Source organism: Crocodylus siamensis, chromosome 13 (assembly GCF_052110815.1).
Source record: "Crocodylus siamensis isolate JL-2025a chromosome 13, ASM5211081v1, whole genome shotgun sequence".
NCBI classification, from domain to species: Eukaryota; Metazoa; Chordata; order Crocodylia; family Crocodylidae; genus Crocodylus; species Crocodylus siamensis.
The window spans coordinates 37,441,813-37,464,712 of record NC_143407.1 but is presented as its reverse complement, the minus strand read 5'-3'; the positions used below and the strand labels follow the sequence as shown (position 1 = coordinate 37,464,712).

General features: G+C 51.5%; 2 protein-coding genes across 4 annotated transcripts in view; both read right to left on the bottom strand.

Moving 5' to 3' along the window:
- Positions 1 to 293: 293 nt before the first annotated feature.
- DHRS13 (dehydrogenase/reductase 13) lies at positions 294 to 1,899 on the bottom strand. 2 transcript variants are annotated; one of them, XM_090025611.1, is made up of 5 exons: positions 1,668 to 1,893; positions 1,478 to 1,596; positions 1,261 to 1,384; positions 873 to 1,184; positions 294 to 725 (listed from the first exon to the last, which is right to left on the bottom strand). In XM_090025611.1, exons 1-5 carry the CDS (start codon positions 1,792 to 1,794, stop codon positions 463 to 465), a joined length of 945 nt encoding a protein of 314 aa, XP_089881737.1. In that variant the 5' UTR covers positions 1,795 to 1,893; the 3' UTR covers positions 294 to 462. The 2 variants fall into 2 exon arrangements, with proteins under 2 accessions (XP_089881737.1, XP_089881736.1); XM_090025610.1 differs by having other exon boundaries at positions 1,261 to 1,596; positions 1,668 to 1,899.
- Positions 1,900 to 1,994: 95 nt separating this feature from the next.
- The window catches only part of PHF12 (PHD finger protein 12), a 35,864-nt gene continuing 14,958 nt past the window's right edge, over positions 1,995 to 22,900 (bottom strand). Inside the window, exons 3-15 of one of the 2 annotated variants that reach the window (XM_090025602.1) lie at positions 20,288 to 20,360; positions 17,857 to 18,244; positions 17,128 to 17,248; positions 15,984 to 16,116; positions 15,026 to 15,190; positions 13,764 to 13,925; positions 12,597 to 13,395; positions 10,117 to 10,245; positions 8,633 to 8,776; positions 6,263 to 6,361; positions 5,473 to 5,555; positions 3,601 to 3,739; positions 1,995 to 3,121 (exon numbers count right to left, since the gene is read on the bottom strand). In XM_090025602.1, the coding sequence (XP_089881728.1) occupies positions 2,787 to 3,121; positions 3,601 to 3,739; positions 5,473 to 5,555; positions 6,263 to 6,361; positions 8,633 to 8,776; positions 10,117 to 10,245; positions 12,597 to 13,395; positions 13,764 to 13,925; positions 15,026 to 15,190; positions 15,984 to 16,116; positions 17,128 to 17,248; positions 17,857 to 18,244; positions 20,288 to 20,360 (2,770 nt within the window). In that variant the 3' untranslated portion in view covers positions 1,995 to 2,786. The remainder of the gene's footprint in view (positions 3,122 to 3,600; positions 3,740 to 5,472; positions 5,556 to 6,262; positions 6,362 to 8,632; positions 8,777 to 10,116; positions 10,246 to 12,596; positions 13,396 to 13,763; positions 13,926 to 15,025; positions 15,191 to 15,983; positions 16,117 to 17,127; positions 17,249 to 17,856; positions 18,245 to 20,287; positions 20,361 to 22,900) is intronic. The other variant, XM_090025603.1, reaches the window with a different exon arrangement.

The following is a 22,900-nucleotide window of genomic DNA, read 5'->3' as shown; positions in this document are numbered from 1 at the left end:
CGCCGCACGGCAGGCGGCGTGGGGATCGGCCTCCGCGTCTGGACCCGAACGCCGGAGGCTGGGAGTGGGAGAGGGGGGTCAGCCCTGCTGCGACGCGCTCACCCTCCCTCCCTCCACCACCGCCACGTCGGCGGCAGGCGACACGGCCTGCTGCAATGACCTTCTCACGTGGACGCCTGCCCGGGCCGGGCGAGACTGGGCAGGACCTGCTCTCCCCCGCCGAGGGACTGCCGCCTGCTGCGGGGCTGGTCTGGTGCCGGGCGCAGTGCAGGCATGACTCCCCCGCGCAGAGGTGCAGGCATTCTGCTTTATTCAAGCCCCGTACAGCCCAGCTCCTGCCCCAGCCCCGGACTGCACGTCTGGTCCCCTTCAGCACAGCCTCCCCGTGCCCACCACCTGGCTGGCACGACACCCCCCCGGACGCTGCCCGGGGTCCCCGTCTGCACCAAGATGCGCAGCGCCCTACGCGGCCAGCCCCACCATCCTCTCGCTGACCTCCCACAGCTTCCTGGCGACGGCGTCGTCCCGGGCGTGGGGCCGCGGCTCCTGCGGGCGGCAGTTGGCAAAGTAGCGCCCGCTGAACTCCTCGATGCCCTCCTGGGTGGCGCAGTGGATGGAGGTCTGGGCTCCGCCCATGGCATCTCGGAAGAAGAGCCAGCAGAAGGGCACGAAAAGCGGCCGCAGCCAGGCAGGGACAAAGGAGAACAGCGCCGTGTTCACGGCCCCTGCGGGCAAAGGTGGTCAGGGCAGAGGGCAGGACAACGCCACGGTGCCCGCGCGGCTACATGAGGCGGCCAAACCTCGGGACTCCGCGTCCTGCCTTGGGAGACCCGAGGCAGCCCCAGCCCCGGGGTCAGGCGGCGCAGGCTCACCTGGGTGCACCGCGTAGCAGGTGACGCCGGTGCCCTCCAGCCGGCCGGCCAGCTCCCGCGCGAAGAGGATGTTGGCCAGCTTGCTGTTGCAGTAGGCCTGGAAGTTCTGCAGCATGCCCTCCACCGGCCGGCCCAGGCGCTCAAAGTCCATGCGCCCCAAGCGGTGGGCGTTGGAGGCCACGACCACGACGCGGCTGGGCGCGCAGCGCTTCAGCCGCTCCAGCAGCAGCTGCGTCAGCAGGAAGTGGCCCAGGTGGTTCACCTGGAACACCAGGTTGCAGCCGTCCGAGCGCCGGCCCCCGAACGCGATGCCTGCAGGGGAAGGAAGGTGGCTCCAGCGCACGCAGGCCACGGCCCAGGCATGCCAGCCCCGAGCCGCGGCCCCCACCTGCGTTGAGGATGAGGAGATCCAGGCGGGGCTCGGCGCGCAGGAAGGTCTCGGCGAAGGCTCGCACGGAGGCCAGGCTGGCCAGGTCCAGGCTCATGAAGAGGACGTCGCTGTTCCCCGTCTCCTGCGGGGGGTGGGAGACACGGGGCGGGATCAGGCACGGCTGGGCGCCCGCCCCGCGGAGAGCTGGAGGGAGGGCCCGGCGCGGGGCTCCCACCTGCCGGATGGCGCGGGCGGCCGCCCCCCCTCGCTCGGCGCTGCGACACGCCAGCACGACGCGGGCGCCGCGGCGGGCAAGGTCCAGCGCGGTGGCGCGGCCGATGCCGGCGTTGGCCCCTGCGGAGGCAGCGCGGCGTGAGCGGGGAGGGGGAGGGGGGGAGGGGGAGGGGGACCGGCGCGGCGCTCACCCGTGACGAGCGCGGTGCGGCCGCGCAGGGCGGCCCGGCTGCGGCAGCGCGCCCCGCGGAACAGGCGCGCGTGGAGCAGCGCGTAGAGCCCCAGCGCCAGCGCGGACAGCAGCAGCAGCGCGGCCATGGCGGCGGGCGGGACGAGAGCGAGGGCGCGGCAGCCGCGTGCGGGAGGAGCGCCGCGACGAGGCCTAGGGGCGGCTCCCCGGCCACTTCCTGCCTTCTCCCCCGCTCCACCCTGGGGGCCGGGCCCGGCCAGGGCCTCCTCCCAGCTCCTCAGCGCTGTTCACAGAGTGAGGACAGACAGGCAGGAAACAGACTGGGAAGTATTTTGCTTTTTATATACAGAATACAGGAAAGTTTCTGTAAAGTCTAAAACATTACAATGACTATGTACATCGGAGCTAGCTGTCGGGGGCGGGGCGAACGGAAGAGACAGACAGGCTTACGACAGACAATCTGCTACAATAGACAAATCGGAGGCAACGTCATCCCACATGGAGCACTGTACACAGCTTTAAAAACATTGAAAAATGCCGTCACGGATGTATTTACACAGAATCCAATACTTTCCTTATGCAAAGAGAGGGGGGACGCCAGGAAAAGAACTCGTTTCTCATTGCCCATAATACACAGTAGCAACCTGTAGTGCAACCACAGCAGGGGGGTGGGAGGGAGGCCTGTGGGGGAGTATAGCGCTTCTTTACATTAAATAAAACAATGATATTGTATAGATTTGCTGTATGAAAACTGTATTTTTCTCTTTTAATATAAAACTATTGTCACTGGCACAAAATAGAACAAGTTTCTGATTATTTTACAATTGCGCGGGAAGGGCCTGGCGGAGGGGGCCGGGCAGGGCCACAGCGCCTGCTCCTTGCCTCGCTGCAGTTTTCCTTTTAAAATGAAATGTATAGTACAAATATATGTGCAAATGCCCCGAAAACTTGAGCAAAAAAAGAAAATAATTAAAAAAAGTGAAACGTTCTTCATCTCATGCAAACGGCGTGAACGGTTCCTGGGCCGGCGTAGAAAATCCCCGCGGGGTTTGTACATGTTTGCATTGCAAGAGTCTCCGGCGAGGCCCCTGCCACAGCGCAGGGCCCCCGGCCCGGGCTCCTAGGGAACGGAGTTGGAGCGCAGCACGGGCACCTGGTGGGGCTTCAGGGGGAGCTTCTCCTCCAAGTCTGTGTCTTGTGCTAAGGCCGCATCCCCCTTGGGCTGTTTGGTCGCGAACTCGGTGATGCTGAAGACGAACTGCAGGCAGCCCAGCTTGATGTAACTGCCGTGATGGAGCAGGGCCGTGCCCTCCCAGCCTGCCCCACTACCTCCGATCAAGCTGGAGCTGCTGGCCTTGCAGTTGCAGGGCTTGCGGTGCTGCCCCTGCGCCTGCGAGGTCATCATGGCAGCATCTTCGTGAGGCTCCTCTTCCTGCTTCCTGCTTTTGTGGCGCCCTGGAAGAGAAGCACAAGTCAGGAAGGCCGCAGTGAGCAGGCCCAGCACCGCGCTCCTGCTGGAGGCTCGTCTCGCTCCGCCGTAGAAAGAAGACAAAGCTCCTTCCGTCAACCAGGCCCCTGCGAGCCACTGGAGAAGCGTCCAGCCCTGGTACAGGGGAAGAGGAATCGCTCAGCTGCACCCACGCCTGAGTCACAGACCAGAAGTGCAGGGAAAGCATGTGTGGATGCAGCCCGCCAGGACCCAACTCAAAACCTGAAGCTTTCTGGAGAGGGCCAGGAGGGCGAGGGAACCAGAGCTCAGGTTAACAGCCCCAGAGGCTGGGCTCACTGCTGCAGAGGGCTCTGCAGACTGAGGGAATGGAGTGGTGGTGGCCACTGCCGAGCTGTGGGAAGCCAGCAGAGCACTGCAAGGAAACTGGACGGAAGCTGCCTGTGAGCACGGGCTGGGCAGAGGGGCCAGCTCTGCCCTGACTTACTTATCACACTCTGCACTTTGGCAACAATGCTGCTGGGGGGGGTGGGCGTTGTCTTCTCCGAGAAGTCGCAGGAGTACAGGACGTTGTCCACTGTCGTCCCATGCTCGCTGTAGTTCAGCAGCTCGTAATGCTTCGTGTTCTGGAAGGCAAGAGGAAGGCACGTGTCACCCTCCCAACGCCCCCCTCGGCCAGGCTGATGCGTGGGTGGAGGAAGGACCCACCAAGGCTCTGCTTGTTCCTGGTGCCAAGCCACTGCTTCAGGCAGTGGCAGGCAGCTGACTATGCACGTGTGGCCCAGGCTGCTCTGCACACACTTCATGTGAGAACCATTCCCACCATGGGCTCTGCAACCTTAGGTCAGGGACAAATTGCACAGCACCTGCCCAGGCCACCCACCCACTAAGGAGATCACAGCAAAACTGAGTCTCCCTGCTACTGATCACGTGGTGTCTGCAGCACAGAACACCTACAGCCAGCTGGAGAAACAGCCACCAGCCACCCGACCAACAGCGCAGAGGCAAATCTCCCAGGGCTAGTTCCAGGCATAAGCCATCCTGTACTGGCTTTTGGGTGCCAGTCAGCCCCTGCCCCAGTGCTCCTCGACCAAGACCGACAACAAACAAGGCCCAACAAGCAGGGAAAAGCATGTAACATGAAGAAAGGCCCCTGGGCTGGTCAGACTAGACAGGAGGCACTACTTCACGGTCAGGGCGGCTAGGATCTGGAACCAACTTCCAAGCGAAGTGGTGCTGGCTCTTACCCTGGGGGTCTTTAAGAGGAGGCTGGATGAACAGAACACCTTGCCAGGGTCATTTGACCCCAGTACACTTTCCTGCCGTGGCAGGGGGTCGGACTTGGTGATCTGCTCAGGTCCCTTCCGACCCTACCAACTATGAAACTATAGGTCTGTAGCTGGACACAGGGGTTTGAGGGGATCCAGTAGAGTAGAACATTAACAGAACTAGCCAACAAAGTGCAGGGTTTCATCTGTGCACGCCAAGGGGAATTCAGCCTGGCTACTGGATTTAGATTCCACAAAGGAATCATTCTCTCATGAGAACACTTTCCAGCCAGGTGCTAGCTGGCCTGTTTGGGAGAAAATTAAAATTCCTTTTGGAGATGGGAGCTGAGGAGACAGTAACCAACCCTGTAAGTGAATTCTAACAACGCAACGAAAGGTCATGTGTTCAGGGACAGAGAAGGCAGGGCGCGCTTGCTAGGTGTTAGGAAGTGGTGGCTCTCGCTGTGCGAAGGCGAGTCAGGGGTCAAAGCAGGCTAGCTGAGATGCAGTGCACGGCTAGTTGCAACGCAATGCCGTTTGCAGGGGGATGCGACTGTGCCTTGATTCTGGAGGCCAAGAGGACACTGAATCTTCTTTGCTTCGTCTGAGCTGCCACCACGCTCAGGAGCTCATGGAAGCTGGCCTTTGGCAAAAGACCAGTGGCTCAATCCATGTGTTTTGTCCAAGAGCTGAGTGTGCGCAGGCAGGAGGGCAGTGTAATAGCTGGGGTCTCTCCAGTCTGGCAGACCCAGCTGAACCGGAGGGAAGGGCTGGAAGCTGTTAGACATGGACAAACTGAGACGGAGGTCAGGCGCCAGCTTCGAGCAAGTGCAATCACCCTGGGCCTGGAACAGGTGGTTTTACACCACAGCCTTGACTCCCTGGGGGAGACGGTGCTCAGCAGCACCAGGGGGACCCCTGCCCGGTTCCCTGCAGAAAAGGAGCTCCACCCCCCTGCCAACTTGACAGGCTTTCCTCTCAGAAAGCCACTCACAACCACAACACTTGCTCTGCGGCCTGCCGAGGAGCTGTGCACAAGGACAGACTGCTGCCTTCCTGTGAGGCTCGCACCACAGGGCTTGGGCACTTACCTCATCGTAGAATATGCAGGCATGTTTGCCGGACACGTAGTTGCAGTGACCATAGCTCGTAAGGCACACATCCATGTCAGCTCCTGCCCATAGGGAAGACAGAACATGGGGCCAGTTCAATTCAGGAAAGCTGTCACAGGCAGCACGTAGCAAGAGACTGAACTGAACCTCAAAGGGCTGAAGGACAGGGGAGCCACTGCCTTTGCCTCTGTTCCCAGGATTGCATGAATTCTGCTGCTGCAAACCAGTTCAGGGGTGGGGAAGGCAGCTGCTGGATCGCGCAGGGGAAGGTGGAAAGAAACACCATTCGTTAGGATCACTCACCCCACCCAGAGCGCTGGGGGCCCGGGCAGAGGGAAGAGCAGCAAAGCCCTAGTACAGTTATGAAACTTCTTCCTCTGCCACCAGCCGGAACCAAGGAGGCCCACAGCCGTTTCATGCTAAATCCTGACCTCTTGATATCAAGCAGGATGCTCGTCCCACCCTGAAACGGTGGCTTATAAAACATAGGGCTACAGGGCCATAACCGTGCTAGCTAAGACAGGGAGCCCTGAACCGTGCCTGCCTTCCATTGATTTCTTGGTAACACAAAGAAAAGCAACACTGCAAAGCTCCAGCACAAAATGAACAGCTCCACCACGGCATTTCCCAGGGAACCACTTTGGCTCCAAGGGGTAAGCTTTAGTGCAGGCGCTGCTGCTGGTTTTATACATTTAGAGAAACCCCTAGTAGAACACGCTGCATCCCCTCCCCTGGCTCCCCACACACCCAGCTGTGAGACGCCACTGACCTGTCCCGATGTAGAGCGTCCTGTAGCACATGTTCACTGCACCCCCCAAGCCCATCAGTGGGTAGAACACTGCCCGGGCTTGCACCTCTTTCCTTTGTGCTGCAAGACAAGACAACAAGACCCACACATCACTGGTTGTATGCTCCCCTTTCTAGGTGCAAAGTACCCATGTTTCAGGGAACCCTCCCACAGGCCCCAGAGTCCTTTGTGAACAGCTGCTCAAGGGGAAGTCAGCACCGGAAGTAGGTCTCAGCCTAACACTCCTGTCCTCCCCAAATACCTCCAAGCAGCGTGACAGTAAGCAGCCCCCCTGTGCAGCCTCAGATCTTACAAGGAAAAAGAAAACCATTCAGTCAGGACAGCACACTCTTTGAGTAGGCCTGATCCTGGTAACAGCTCCCCTGCGGCCTCTGAACCACCAGTGACACTGAGAACACATGCAGGCAGAGCTGGCAAAGCCTCATCAGAGATTAACCAAAAATTCTTAGTGCTGGAGGCTCACAAGGGGGAAACGCTCTGTTTTCAGTGTTTCATCTCAGCTGAGTTTTCCCACAGCAGGGTCAATTGTGGGGCTGTCAAAGAAACACCTACATGGCCAAGCCCACATACCCCACTCCACCAAACATTTGGATGCCTGCACTAAACTTTGGCAAGTCATCCGACAGCTGTCAGCCATCTGGCTGCTACTGGCCTGCTCCAGGTTTGAAGAACTCCATACCCTGCTGTTTTATAACCACCCCCCCACCCCTCCCCTGCTAACTCATCCCCAACCATGTGCACACAGTTCAACACAGCTCCTGCCTGTAGACACCTCCATGGCTTTCCTACACAAGAGCATGAAACTATTAACAAAACTGAGACTGTCAAAGGCACAACAGACAAGCCATAGCACGTGAAATTCCCCACTGATGGCTAGGAGGCTGGCCAGGGGCTGAGACACACACGGGATGTGGGAGGTTGAAATGGAAAGCTCTGTTCATACCAGAATCCTCTCTGCACACAGATGTCCTGCCTATGAGGCCGTTTCACGTTTCAGCAGCTGAGGGCAGCTAAGCCAGCTGGGGTCATCAAGAGCAGAGGTGGCCAACCTATGGCATGGCATGCATGCCGGAAGGGGCACAGGAAGCTGCTGTGCCTGCAAACCTACACTCCAGCGCAGCAGGGTGCAGAGTACCAGGTACACCTTGTGAAGGGCAGGGATTAGAGTGACACTTGGGGAGGTCAGAGCTTGGCTTGCGGCTCTCCAGCTGAGGCTGGCTACCACCAATCTGGAGACTTCATCCCAAGCATTCCCTCAGCAAGACAAAAAAAGAGAATCCCAGTGAGGACGGGTATGCAGGAGGTGCCAGGGTCTGAGGGCTCCAGGGAAGAAGCAGAGGAAAAGCAACCATGGGTTTCCCTTCAGAGGATGCAGTGTGCTAAGGCAGCATGTGTTGCTCCCCATTGTTTAGTTGCAGCCCAGCATCGTGTCCCACAGCAGCCTCCAGCTGCAGCAGCACTAGAAGAGGTCAGTCCGGACACAGGATGTTTAGAACCAATGCCGAGATGAACATAGACGCACACACGCAACAACCACAAGTCTAAAGGCTAACGGACACTAGTGCGCTCCCCAGAGACCTCTGTGGGACCCATCCCACAGCTTCGGCCAGAGTAGAACAGGCCTCTGACCTGCTCTGGACAGTAAATGAAGCTTAACCTGCCAAAGGCCAGCAGCTGACAAGAACCCAAAGTGGAAGGGAACTGCACCCGATGTAGTGAGCACAAGGGGAATGAAAGGCAGAGCTCAAGCCCCGGCACAAGCTATAAGTAAAGGATCGGATCGCTTCTCTCCAGCTGCAGTGAGAAGTAGCTTTGCAGAGGAACACCTACTAGTTTGGAAGGAAGTTTTTCATGGGCCTTTCAACCCCACCCTCAGTGCCCCAGCCTACTTTCAAGTCCACAGACCAGTTTTCAATCCACCCTCAGCTCCTGGGGCAGCAGTTGGCTTTTCAATGCTGCTGCATTTCCTCCCGAGTTGCTCACAAAGAGGCCACAGGATGGAGCTGGGGCTTCCTTTTTGTACAACATCAAGATGGTGCAATGTGGCTTAACACCTGGGGTCCAGAGTTCTGCTGAGAGCAGGCTGATGAGTGGCACTGCCTGCAGTGCGGGGGAACGGAGCAGCTGCCTTGGCTGCCACATGTGCAGAACGCTCAACAAGGAGGCTTCTAACCAATGATGAAACAGAGCCAGAGCATGGGAGGAAGGACAGAGGATACACGGCATCTCCAAGATATCGGAAGACAGGATCTCCCCGAACAGCCTATTCTGAAGGCAGGGCCAAGGAAGCCACGGCTCAGTGCAAAGGGACTATTCTAGGGCTGCTCTTACCTTCAATGTGGTTTCCCATAGGAGCTGGCTGATGGGAACTGACACTGCCCGCTATAGACTGAGCTTTGGAAGGAAAGAGCTGATGTATTCTCTGCAAGGCCAGAAACTTGATCAGCTGCTCATCCAGCATATTTATCTCAATCTCTGTTAATAAATAAAAAGCAGTTAGTGAGTCATTTCATGGAAAGGGTGACAGTCGATCTGCTGTGGGTTTAACAGTCTACATTTTGCCATTTGTACGAGTAGGGCTACTGCAGACAGCCACTCTACAGCAAGAGTTTAAGTGTCGGATGCTCTCTACGCTCATTCCTAGCACCAAATGCGGACAAGAAGTGCTATGTCGGAAAGCTGCAGCCCACACAGTAAAAGGGAGGCCTGCCTCTGAGTGGAACAAGCTGGGGCGGGAAAGCAGTTACCATGAGATGTTCAGACTTGAGAGATGCCCGACACAGAGACCACATGCATTTCAGGCTCTTTGGGCAGCAAGTATGGGCTTGCTGGGACCCCAGTAACAAACCAGCTGGGAATAAGAGTTTGAGCAGATGTACCCTAACAGTGAGTAAATGACAGCTGCACTTTTAGGGTCTTGTTCTATCAGGCAAAGTTCGTTGCATCACTTAAAAGAAACCAGGGAACTCAGGAAAATCTGTTACAGAAAAAACCAAAACAAACCCTCACATAACCGATAACCATAGACAAGGCTGACATTTATGCAGACCTGCAGGAGATTTGCCTTCTGCTAAGGAAATGCCTATTTGAAAATCAAGGCAGTAGAGCTAGAATGCCCTCAACAGCAACAATGCTGGTAAAATGATGAAGAAATGCAGCAGAGGCATGGGGGTTAGCATTAGGCCCCAGTGCCAACACTGGAAGGGCCAAGACAAGCAATGCTTGCCAAATGGAACAAGGTCCAACCAGTAGTACAAGCTACTTCCCCACTGCAGAAGCAGACTGATACCAAGGCTGAGGGCTGTGCAAGAGTCCTCTCCTCTCTGGGGCATGCACTGAGGCTCGGAACTCCCACCATCAAAGCGACAGATGACTAGGAAGACTTGCCGGCTCTGGGGGAAAAGTGACAGGAGCAGAACCCATTCAAGTCTTCCCCTTAAGAATACTGCAGCCCAGCTCACTGGGAACAGGAGGAAGCTCAGAATCTACAACTGGGGCCTCAGAAGAAAGCAGTTAGGGAAGCAGCTGTGGATCACATGGCATGGAAGAGCCAGGGTGTCCCTAGCATACAAATGCCACCTGTAAGAGATCTGCACTATAACAGCTTGCATCACACCTCCAAAAACACGGAGAAACCTACACGCCAGGCGTTACAATGGCAACAGGGTGACAGGCAGGAGCCTGGGAGGACTGCAGCATGGCCCTCCTCAGTGCCTGCACCTACGAGAGAAGCCTCCCCTTCCAGGGTACATGGAATTCTTTACTGAATAGAACGGTTGGGTTAGGCAGAGACCAATGAGGAAACACGTACTCACCACCATTACCATCCATTAATGCTTTCAGGGAACTGGTAAGGTCCATCATAGCGGCAGAGCCTGAAGTGAACGATGAGGGGGCAGTTAAAGCGGTTCCTATGGATAAGGTGCTGGGACTGACCTTACCGTCTACAGAGAGAAAAGGGGCACAAGTGTCAGGACAGTTACCCAGTAGCCAGCAGCTTCCACCCAGCCCTCCAGCTGCACTTCTCATTGGCAGGCCACACAACACGAGGACACCTTCTTAACAGCCATGCTTTGGAAGAGGCCTGAATCAAGAGGAGCGGTACCTGCCCTCACAACCAGTATTCTTTCCTGTGGAGAGGAATGCACCCCACCCTCGGCTAGAAACACAGCAGAGCTCAGCCTGCTCTAAGGAAGACGCAGCATCAAGTCCTTGTACTATACTGGAAACCAAATTAAGGTGTTACTTAACAGCACGAGAGCTAAGGCCCAGTAGCCAGGAGATCTCACTGACACCGAGCCTGGGCAGCAATTTCTCTCAGCTGTTATATACATTAGCCAAATTTAAGTCAGGAATGTCTTTGTTTAAGCACAAAAGCTGAATGTTCCTGCACTCGATCTGTGACAGATTCCTACTAGACATGGCTTGCATTTGCTGATGGATTCTGAAAGCTCTCGTCTGTGCTCAGGGAACACGGCACAAGTCATGAGTAAAGGCCTGCCTGTAACTCATTCCAAATGCAATCCTATTACCTGTGGAGTGTGGTGACATTTGCACACTGTCACATTCACAGTGATGCAGCAGGGGACTAGATCAGAGATACCAAGCCAAAAGAGGGATGTGGTTTTTAAAACTGATGCCAAAGAATCAGATGGCAATTTCTCACTATCGGCATCTCCTGGAAGAGACATTCGGTTGTTTCCCTTATTCTCTAGCCCAGGGCAGCGCTAGAACAGCAGGTGCTGCAAGGACATTTACACTCCCACAGATCTGGTTCCCCTCCTTCCCTCTTTCTCCCCACATCTCTGGCTCCCCCCTCCCCTCCACCCTCTTATCCAGGTTGGAGGTCGTTTGCATTCTACAAAATCCTAAGTTTAGATCTAAAGCGACTTAACAGTTTCATTACTAAAGACAGTGGAAATGTATTAGCCAGTGTGTACAAAGCTCTTAGAAGGACAAACACAACATTTTTCTGTATCATGGTCCTCTTCCATCTGGCAGAAATGTTCTCTCCTCATCCCTGCTTCCAAACAAAGCAGTAGCCAAGCCCTGGATACATTTCTTTGGTTGTGCCTCAGCACAGTTTTCGCACAAGTGTTTGCAGGCTGCTTCAGACCAACAGAGACTACGCCTATCAGCTGGTCAATTTTTATTTTTTTTTCGTGGAAGTCTGTGTGCACAATCCTCACCTCACTGCATGTATCCACTAGCTCTCAAACAGAGCGCAGTGAAAACTTACAAAAAACTCCCACCCACTCAGAAACTTGTGTTGGGGAGCAGCACTTGCTTGCATAGGTAAGAGCATAAAACCATCACCTGTTTTCAGGTGCTCGTGGTCTTTTGAACATTCGCTTTTACTGATTCAGCTGTTTCACAGGACAAGGAAAGCGAAAGAAAAACAATCTAAACAAGCGTTACTGTTCAAGGCATCCAGAGAATTCACTGTCTCCATTGCTATAATGGTACTGGGCATCTCGGACTGAATGTTTACGCTGGCCACTCTTAGATCTGTCTTAGTAAGTTTGTCGGTGCCCACAATACTAGACATTTTTTCTCTAACCAGCAGCAGGCCTTTCAGGTTCCATTCATGAACACGAGACTTTTAGCCATGGAACTGAGATAATGTATGTTAAAAATCAATCTAAGGTTGTGCAAAAAAAAAAAGTACAATACCTATTTTTCAAATACAGTGCAAGTGATCGCATAATTGAAGGTCATTCTAATTTTTATGCGCAAGGAGGCTGAGAGGAGGTTTGCACTGGAAGGCCTGAACTGCGTCACTTGTAATATTATGTAGGTTTGCTTATCTAAATCCTTGCAAAAATACGCAAAGGTCACATTGCAGTTCTCACATCCTTGGCTGATCACCTTTAACGTGATATTAAAAATACGGATTTTAGAGTAACCCACTTGGAAACTCCAGCCACCTTCTGTCACAGCTGCCAAAATCACAACCGTGACTGTAATACAATAGCTGAACAATTTAAAATCACAGTGGATTTCTAGAACCTTCAGCTCCTTCCAAAACCGACTAAATCAGCTGTTTCGAGAAGCAGAGCAAGTATTCCCCTCTCAGAGGTGCATTCAGTAGCAATGAATTCAGCACAGAACCCAGCTCCTGTTATGGAAACCATGGGATACAGCAAGCAGCTTTTAATATTGTGCCCAGATAACACTAGTTTTCCCAGCAATTATGTCACCTCATTGAAAATTCTCCAGGCTTTGAAGGGAAGTCTAAGGTCTGGAAAGCAGTTCGGTGACAGCGTGGCCCAGATCGCTCCTGCCAGATGCTCACCTGAAGGTGGTGCTGGTGAACAGAATCTGTGTGTGGATCCATCTCCCGTCGCCTGCGGAGGAGTAAGAGCCCTAGTGGCAGTTAAAGGGGAACCAGCGGATCGCAGTTCTGCAGCCAGCGGCGGTCCTATCTGCGTCTGAACGTTCTTTCTTTGCAAAGTGCTGGTGGTCTCTAGGCTGGCACAGGAGCTCGGTAGGGAAGCAGGCAGGCTCGTGACTGGCACGGTACCCCTTTGTGCACAAGAAATGGGTCCTGCTACGTTCTCCGTTTTCACAACGGTTCCAGCCGTGTGATTCAGAAGTCCACACGCTGCTGGGGGCGTAAGAGGCCTGGGCCACGTCTGCCGAGGAGACATAACCGGGATCGTGTTACCTGGTCCAATTAGCCTCTGCGAGTCAGTCAGCTGTGCCGAGGGCTCAGAGGAAACACCGTAGAAATGAGGACCATTTACTTTCACTTCGGAGGCTGTGGGCCCATTAGAAGTCCCGCAAGAAGATCCTTTCTTGGGTTTATCCAGACAAGAGCTACAGTTGATCTCTTCCTGTGGTACAGTCTGCTGGGATTGTGAGGAGCTCAAGGAATTCTGGGTGGTAATCCCTGAGGTGCACGACATGGAATAAAGGGAAGGTGTGGGTGCCTTGTCAGCTGCCTGGTAAGGGTTGGTGATCGAGCCATCTGCCACAATAACAGGCTTAATATCAGCCTTCTCTGTCTGTTCAGAGTCCCAAAGCGAAGTCATCTGCTTAGCAGATAAATGTTTCAATATGCTGCACTGGAGTGCAACAACACTACAGAGCCACTGAAAAACAGAAAGGAAACAAATGTTAGCTCCACGGGTCAGACCCAAAGTCTCATCACACTTGCACAGCATGGTCCTCCAACAGCCGCCAACAACAAAGCCTTCTATCCCAATTCTGAGCCCAGAACGCACCATCAGTGCTCCCCAAGCCCCTGGGCAAACCAGCTGCTTTTGGTCTCTGCCTGGAAGGCCAAACTCAGGCTATATGATGGGAAAGGAAGAGGGAAGTGAAGAAGCCATCATCTATTTCACATGGTTCAGACTAGCTCCCTGCACAGGTACTCTGACCACAGACAACTGGAATGGATGAACGGGACCATCCACCACAGCAAGACGGCTGCAGGCAGCGCTGACATCGCCCTATTTACCTCTTGCTGTTCTGACTGGCTGGCTAAGTGCTCAGTGTTCAGAAGGTGCTTCTGTGAGGATTCCTCGGGGACCCCATTACAGATCAGCTCACCGTCCCGAATTGCTGCAGGCGCAAGCAAGGGGGGTGGAAACTGGTACTGGGATTTGATAGCATCTGGAACCTGGTGGGCAAGGAGGGAAGATCGCACGTGTTAGAACAGGTAATAGTGCATTTTGGAATTAGCCATTTTTAAATCAGCACTGACAGAGTTGTCTACTGGTTGCTGGTGTCCAGGAAATGGGGAAGTTCATAGCTACATTCAGACTCAAACTGGTGCAGCTGTGCTGAAGTCAAAGGCATTCGCATGTCTATGCCAGGTGCAACATGAGCCCTTAGTGTAGTGGATGTAGCACAAGATGGCTCGCTTATACAAAGCTATAGGAGGGAAGCATTTTTGCAGTGAATTGTTTAACCTATTAAGTATTCTCCCTCATTTAGACCCGGTGGGGTGTTTGGCTGTCAAATCAGCAGAGCATGCACGGCAGCTCTGGTCCTGGCTTCCCTTCTAGTTCTAGGGAGAGTTTCTCCTCTTACTCCATTTCCTTGCTCTGCTTTAGAAGAGAACAACCTCCAACATTTCAGGGGAAAATAAAGGCTGAACCCTCAGCTAAGTGAGCTAGACAATGTTTCAGCTCCTCCAAGTCACTGAATGCAACATAAAGAACAATGCTTCACACTGCAGGCCTCCTCCATGCATGAAGTGGAGAGCTCTGCCTTGGCAGTTTTGATTCTAGCATGCTCAATCCAGCCCCTGGGGATAGAGGTGGGTGTCTAGTCTTAGCCTAGGCTTTCTAATGAGGATTCCCTCCCACCTTGTTCTGAACCTCTTTACAAGAATAATCTGTACTCTGAGCAGAACTCTAAGAGCTACCATTTATTGCGCTAGAGAAAATTATTCTAGAGAGCCATCTGAAATGCACAAGCCAGCACAAGGACACCTCTTGGTGGAACATTTGAAAGACATGCAATTGCCACAAGCTGGCAACCCTGGATAACACTGCGCAGTTGTTAGGAAGCAGCAGTGATCTGGACACGTTAAACATTTTACACGCTAAGAGCAGCAACAGGTGACGTCCTTCAGTGTCCATCCATCCCCTCTTTGCACCAAGGCCTAGCGTGGACCTTGACATGCCAGTAGGAAGGGGTGCACTTGTTGTCCTCCATCTTTATTACACTACTGCATGGGAGCCTGCCATCAGGAGACTGCCTAATTAGACTTACCTTCAAACCTTTTCTTTTCACCGACTGAAGAACCCTGCGGTTGGGAGGGTGCTTCTTGTGGATTCGGTTCAGGAAATCCACCTTGACAACATGCTGAGAAATGGTGTCTTGGAACCGGTCAAACACTCGGCACCGGTTACTCAAGGTCATGTTCTTCTGGTTCAGCTAGGTGAGCAGATATGTTGCAGTAGTTAGATGTCCGCGTGTCATCCTAATGCCTTTTCCAATAAGTATCTGCCTCTTTCATAGAGATTTGGTACTGTACCGCCACCAACTTCAGCTCAACTTTAGTGCTGTGTGTATGAAATACGATCTAATTGTTTCTGTTAAAGGGTACAAGGCTAGAGTTGGACGCAAAACTTTCAGAGACCCATTAAAAATGTTATTCGTCAATGTTATTTCAGCCAGTGCCTCCGGTTACCTGTCAACTGGGTGATGAGTGATCTGACCACAAACGGTCCCATACCGAACTCTGAATCAGCCCTCTAGTCCCTCTGCCCAGAAGAAACACTTAATTCTGAGAAGAGCTTTTTGAAAACATCTAGAACGCTGCAGAGAAGTAGCGGAGAGCGACAGAGCAAACACTAGCAAAGAGAAGAGGTTACTCTGCCACTTTCTTTTGGGCTCTGGAAAAGAAAACTCACCAACTTGATCATATTCCTTTTGGAGACTTAGACAAGAATACGCAGAGCAAAACCACCTAAGAGTACTATAGGCAAAGAAAAAGATTACCAGTATCCTTCCCACTCCCCAGTCTGTTTACTTCTATGTATAGACAACTGCATTGTTTCTCCGCAGTCATTGCAGTTGCTCAGAGAGGACTTCACACGAACTAACAACAAAGCAATCAAACTCTTTAAAATACCTCACAAGTTGTTTTACACAGCGCATGAATAAAGCTGAACCTGCCTCCCTTTGGTGTCCATATACTAGATGGTAAAGAATAGCCTTTGCTTACCACCACATGCTCAATGTGATTTGGGCACATCCACCTGCCTAGGGGCATAGCAGTTAGCGGGGGCTCCAAGCAATCCATGTGGAACAGGAGCGGGCAGTAATCACACTGAATGAGCGGTGCCACTCTGCAGCTCCTGCAAAGACAGAACCAAAATGAAGATGTAACAAAAGGGGAGTGAGCAGCAAGAGGAAGGAAACAGAACCCAGCAAGCAATCTACATAAAACAGTGCCAGGCACATTCACTTTGAGACTGCAAATTGACAGCCACTTGGCTGCCATGACCCCATCTTTCCCCTGCACTATTTGTTGCCAGTGCCTAAAATTAGGCATTAGTTCTGTAATGCGATCACTTCGAGAGGCCCAGTGAAGTCAGAGGGACACAAGTGTTGGCCTTAGGTGATGCAACAGTGGGACAGGAGCCTTGGACTGTCAAGCACTCAGCGTGGAGCAAACTTCTGAAAGCTCCTTGCACACGGCAGCCACTGCATGAGCAGCTGTTCTGAATAAGCTGCCCACCTTTGTTAATAAAGCTGCTCCTCGGAGAAATGCCTGGGAAACTCATGGAACTAGCAATACGTCATAAGTTTAACACTGGAAGCACTGAGATACCTTAAGTCCCCAATACAACAACATACCTGTGATTTCAGTAAGCTTAAAGAGGCTGTCAAAAAATTCCTGAAACCCTGGACATGACACTCCCATAGAATCACAGAAAATGAGGGTTGGAAGGGACCTCAGGAGGTCACATCTGGTCCAACACTCCGCTCAAAGCAGGACCGGCCCCAACTACATCATCCCAGCCAAGGCTTTGTCTAGCCAGGACTTCAAAGCCTCCAAGGACGGAGATTCCAACACTAAAAAAAAAAGGGGTAGGAAAAAGCCAGGCCACCCCAGGGTGCCTCAAGAGCACTGACTTAGCCAAATCACAAATGCCTGAGATGGTTGTACCTTACCAAGTGCAATTACAAACCTCTTTCTTCTCCAGCTGAGCATAAAAAGAAGACGGAAAGTAGCATACGTTACTAAACTAAGGGGAAAAACCAACCCAAGTATTTCAGATGATGCCAAATTCACCCCTGCAAAAAGCATCTGAACAGATGTGGATCTTGCCCACATCAAGAGAAACTCTGAGAACACCTGGTACCTGTTGCACGTGAAGCAGACTTTCACTGGCAAGGGAACCAAGCCATTGTGGTCCAACTCGTGTTGTGCTTTCTTGACATTCTTTCCTGTGGTTTCCTCCTTTCTCCTCCTCTTACTAGTACCTGAAAAGTCAAATAAAAGGCTTTGCATTGCCCCGGAGAAGCTCTTCTATTTTAGATTAAAGAGAGCAGATGGATATGCACATACATTTATGGCAACTGTAAATGATTTCAGAAGAGGCTACAAAAGCTGCTAAGTTCAGCACAGCAAATCTGGTATCAAAGCTGTTACAAACATACAATCAATAAAAACCATGGGCAGTGAACACCTGGCAATTAATAAAGCTTAACAAAATGCCACAAGACTTTTTTTCATGGCTGGTCAAATGCTATTGGCCAACACTGCTTAATCTCAGGGACAGTCCCTGACAATGTCCATATGCTTCTCTACTTCAGGAACAACTAAGCCAGGGTATTCTACTAGCAATGCAGCAGAATCAGAGGCTTCTTCCCTGCCACCCCCGAGAGAAGCAGCCATGTGTGAAAGAAGCCTGAAGATGAAAAAGCGTACATCTGCACTATCGAGTTCCCAATAAATGTCACTACCGCCAGACTAAGAACAAAATACCAAGAGAAACTAGTATAAACCACCCCAACAAGATGGCAATGCTATGGAGCTGTTAGCAAGGAGGAGCTGTAGCCCGACGCAGCAGGCGGTCACTCTCACTCACCTGGAAGTGCGGTGGTGCAGGTCAGTTCATTCGGCAACTGGAACTGCGTTGGGTTCCTTTCCATGGCAGCAGCAATAAGCAGCTCAAAGGGGCGCTTCAGCTGAGGCTGCCCACAGTCCATTTCTGCAATGGCAGAGTCATCATCCACATCAATTATGTCCTCATCTACATCGTTCTGCTCCGAAAGGGGGGTCTCGGTGCTGGCGTTGGAGGTGGGAGTACCAGGCCGGCTCGCTCTCCGTTCCAAGATCCTGGTATGTGCGACAGCCCTGATGCCGCTGCTAGACCTATCCAATAGGTCAGCGTCACTGGTGGGGGAGGTGGTCCTTTTCCCAGCTTTGTCCACCAATCCATTTACCTGCCCCAGCTCTTTCTTCTGTTCCCGCTTCTGCATGACATGAACAATCAGGCTTACCATGGAGGCCACACAAACAAGCACACCAGATTTGATGTGTATGCAAAGACTAAATGCATCAGAAACAGGAGCCAAGCAGAAGGAATTTTACTGTACAACTTCTCACCATGGCATTTAGCCTTACACACGTAAAAGCATCCTGGTTACTGTTACAGATTAAAAAAGAAACTGGAGGGAGGCAGGGTTTAGTATACCCACCTTTCATCTCCAAAGTCTTGGGTTCAAATCCAGACGCCAATTAAATTAGCATCCTTCAGTGCCAACTAACATTCAATGAGAGCCACCATTTAGGAGAACATTTTCCTGGTGACAGCTCTTGAAACAGTAATGCACAGCAGTCTGCTAGCTGATGCAGTACTCTGGTCTCTGCAAAGTTCCTGAACCCATCATAGGTGCAACCATTCAAGAACTAGAGTGGTAGTTGGGGAAAGCAGCATACCAAATGAACGTGCAACACGCCAGTACAAGAACTGGGCCTTTGTGCTTGGAGTTGGTGCAGTGGGGATCTGGGGGTAAGGAGCGACAGAAGATCGAAAACTCAGGATTTTAGTTGCAAGAGGACACTGCAAGGAAGGTTGAAGTGCAGTGGCAGGGGAGTTTGCAGCAAACCACACGGTGCCTGGTACTCAGCATTGTCTATTAAAACACCACCACCCTGTAATGCCTAGCACAGAAAAGGCTGTGAACAGGCAGTTCAGGGTGCGGCTGAGGGCATTAAGCAGAAGATAACACTTAGCAAGCAACTGATTTAGTGCGAGATCCCCTCCCAGCCCTACTTTCATATGGTCTTAGGATCTCAGCAATAGGTTTTACATGGAAGAAACAGTGGACAGTATTCACATCAATTTACACAAAAGCCAAAAAGAGTGTGATGTGAACCTTCCAGGGAAAAAAAATGCAAGGTTTTCAACCTGAGGGACACGTTGAGCAATCACAGTCATAACTGGGCAAAGGGGGTGGGCAGGCAGGAAGGAAAGAAATCTATAGTGGAGAGAAAGGGAAGGGTTTAGAGCTGCTAGACAGAGCTTCCTGCTCAATACAATTCATCTGGAGGTGGCACCTCCTGACCCTAGAAACAAGCACAATTTAAGGGCTAGGTCTAAGTAACAAAAGAGAGGCAGATAAAGCAAAGCCACGGTTCTTTTTGTTTTTGGACAAGTTTATACCTTGAAGACACTCACACAAGCATCAGAACGATTTGCAAAGAGCAAGAGATTGATGAAAAAGGTAGCAGGTTGGAAGAGCCCTGTTTTTGAGCTGAATTTGGGCAGCACTTCACCTGAATAGTTTCCTAGAGAACTGGGTGCAAATTCTCTTTAAACAAAGGCTTGGGCATGCATTCTGAAGTAGTTATACCATCAAAATCATGTTTACATTTCGCAAGGCCGGCTTCCTGGAGAAATGTCGTGTCAAAAAACAAACCACAATCTTGCCCAATCATCTTCTCATCCTGTTCCTACAAATAAGGAAGTCATAATTCACCGTGATTTCACCCTCTGTTGCTATGGAAATTGCTGTGAGGTCACTAGGTTGGGTAATTTCTTCCTTCTTTGAGGCACGAGGCACTGGACTCCAAGGATCAGACATGAACGATGGGAAGCCTTGGCAAGTCAGTCTGTACACCTCCCTGAACCATGCAAAATTATTCCGTCTGATATCTGATACGTTCTCTCCCTGACTGCAAAAAGCTGCTGCTTGGTGAGGGCTTGTGTTAAGTACTTGAAACAGAGTTTTATTTCAGTCTCAATTTCTAATAGCAAAACTAGTGGAAGCCCCTGGGACTTCTTTATCAAGCAGTCCTTAGAGCTTGCCAGACACCAACTAACTAAATCTCTCTCTGCTCACCCACCACAACCGTGCTTTCAAACTGGAGCTTGGGCACTCCCCCAGCCTCCATCTCTTGGGTTTGTGGGGACAGGGCTGAGAAAACTCCAGCTTACAATTCTGCTCGGCTTTTAGTTTAACTTAAGGTGTAGGAGGACCCAAAATACAGCAAGCGTTTGATGGGAGTTTTACCTTTCGACGCACAGTGCAACGATGACACATCCACTCCCCTGGAGGCAGCATCTCCTCGCTCAGCGGAGGGTTACTACAGAAGGAATACAAAGGCAACATTTTACTGTTTGACTGAAGCTTGTAAATGGAAAAAACATTCCAAACCTGGCCCAGAATCATCTTGTAGGCTCCCAATCCCAAGAGTCTCCTCCATGCTATTCCGATATTCCCCAGGCAGAAGGCTCTTTGCAATACAGCTCCCATCACCACTGAAGCAACTTCTAAAATAGCAGCTACAGAACCCACCTCCAAGCCTTCAGCTCAAGTCTACCCTGCATTAAGTGCTCATTTCCCACTATACAGCATTCACTTCATTCCTCTGGGGCAAAAGATTTACATGACAATTTCAGCCCTGATTCCTCTTCAACTATGAGAGTTGCCATCAGGAAACTAACTTACATAGGAATGGAAGCATCCTCCATTATATCTACTAAGAGAGAAGAACCAACCAACTCACAGCAAAAATCCATTTATTTTGTCAGTTAGAATGAGTAATAAGGCAGCCACAACATACAGTTTGTCTCAAGCAAGACATTTCAGGCACATCTGACTCAATCAGCTCCTGGCCTGTGACAAAGAGCAACTCTGGCAGACACACTGTGGCCCCAACACAGTGATAATACACACACCAGGAGCCAAAGTCCATATTCCTTGGACATGAATTTTCTGCACCACCCTTCCCACAATATTTTAATTGTCTTTAAGCATTTTTCCTACATGTCCAAGCCTCCTCTTCCTGTCAGTGTGATAAAGCCTCTGGTGAAGGAATCACCACGTTCCTGTAGGATCACAGGCTGGGAAGGGTGGAAACCTTCTTCACGTGGCTTAACTGAAGTCGTGTCAGTTCTCTGAAAGCAGCAGAATTGCACGAAAATATTTTGGGATTCTGGCCTGTGGCTGTGAGTGGCTCCAGCAGAAATCATGAAGGAGAGCCAGGCACTCATACGAAGCAGGACAAGTTGGATCGCAGAGGTTTTAGGGAGTGAACATTTGCTTGCATCAGTAACAGTTGTGCACATAAACCGACATATCAAACCCATTTTCTCTTTCCCTACCACACCTGACCTGTATGTTCAGAGCTGCCTTTGCAAGAGGCAACAGTAAGTAAAACAGAGCACAGAACCAAGAAGATCTACAATGAGTAATAAATCCAAATAAACAGTTAAAGGGACGGTTGTGTCAAAGAGGAGGGTTATCAACACCTCCAGAAGGGCTGCATTGAGAACTGGATCCTTTCCTGCCTTCCTGATGAAAGGTACAGAGGTGTGACAGTGAGGTCTGAAGATACGTTTTACTTCTGCCATCCACACTCGCTTCAGCAGTACTTTCCAAGCCCAGGCTGCTATCCCCCAGTCCAATCAACCCAGCAGACAGGGCACTGGTCTACGACTTGGAGACAATGCCTGAATTCCCTAGCTTCCCAGCAGGCCCCCATGGAAAGCCTTGGGCAGCTCACTCAGAATAGATGGCACACAGGCATACACAAGATGGTTTAAACAACACTGGGCTGCTGCACCTACGCTCCTGGTACTTCAGCTAGGGAGGGTACATCTACCACTAGCCATGGCATAGTTACAGCAGTGAACTGTTAAACGCAAGCAGCAGCACTTCCCTACCTCAGCCTGCGGAGCAGAAATACATTAAAGACTGCAAGGCATTCAGATAACATGGTAACAGGGACCAGATAAGTCCTACAATCACAATCCTGTGATTGCAGGACTGGAGTCTTATCCTGTCAAGAGCTTTGGATGAAGAGGCACTACAGAGCACCAGTTACTATGATAGCAATTAGCTCAAATCTTTAAGTACCAATACTACCCACTAAATATCAAAGGCCTGAAGTGAAAGAACCCATAACTACAGCTGCTTATAACTTAGGCAACAGCACTTTTCACTAAGGGTTTAGTACTGCTTGTTCCTGAAGCAAGCCAGCATAAAGGTATCAAAACTCAAAGATTTCCTGCTAAAAGTAATCTCTGAAAACTTCAAGTCTGAAAGTCTCAGATATCTTTTCAGACTCTTTGGAATATACCTACGCGCTCCTCTCTTTTTAGCAGAGAAGACTTACCTAAAATATCTCTAGAGAAGAATACTAGTAGGGGGAAGAAGCACGGCACCCTCCCCTGTTCAGACTGTTCAAAAAAACCCACAACACAACCCAGGCTACCTTCCTTTAAACAAAGTCATAGCACGAGTTGGGAAAGGGTCACCAACATTCTTGACAGAAAAGCCTTCAGACTCGCAGCCTGCATTCTGTGGAGCGGGGCGGAAGAACGGGTCTTGCTGTGTTTTTCCTTCAGTCTTCCAAAGTGGTAATAACCTCACCGTTTCCGGTCTTAAAGACCCAGGGGAATTCAGTAGAGCCAACACATCTGGCAGCCATTTTGAGAAAGTAAGTTCAGGATTTCTAGAGGCCTGTGGCATTTCAGGTAGATGGGGTGCTCAGATGGGGTGCTCAGCTTTTAAAATGCACTGTAAACAGAAGCGTTTTATTCATTTCCGGGGGGGAGGCAGGGAAGGGAAGGGAAGGGAAGCATGACGACAGCTCAGGGGAACAGCAGCTTAGCCTCCCCA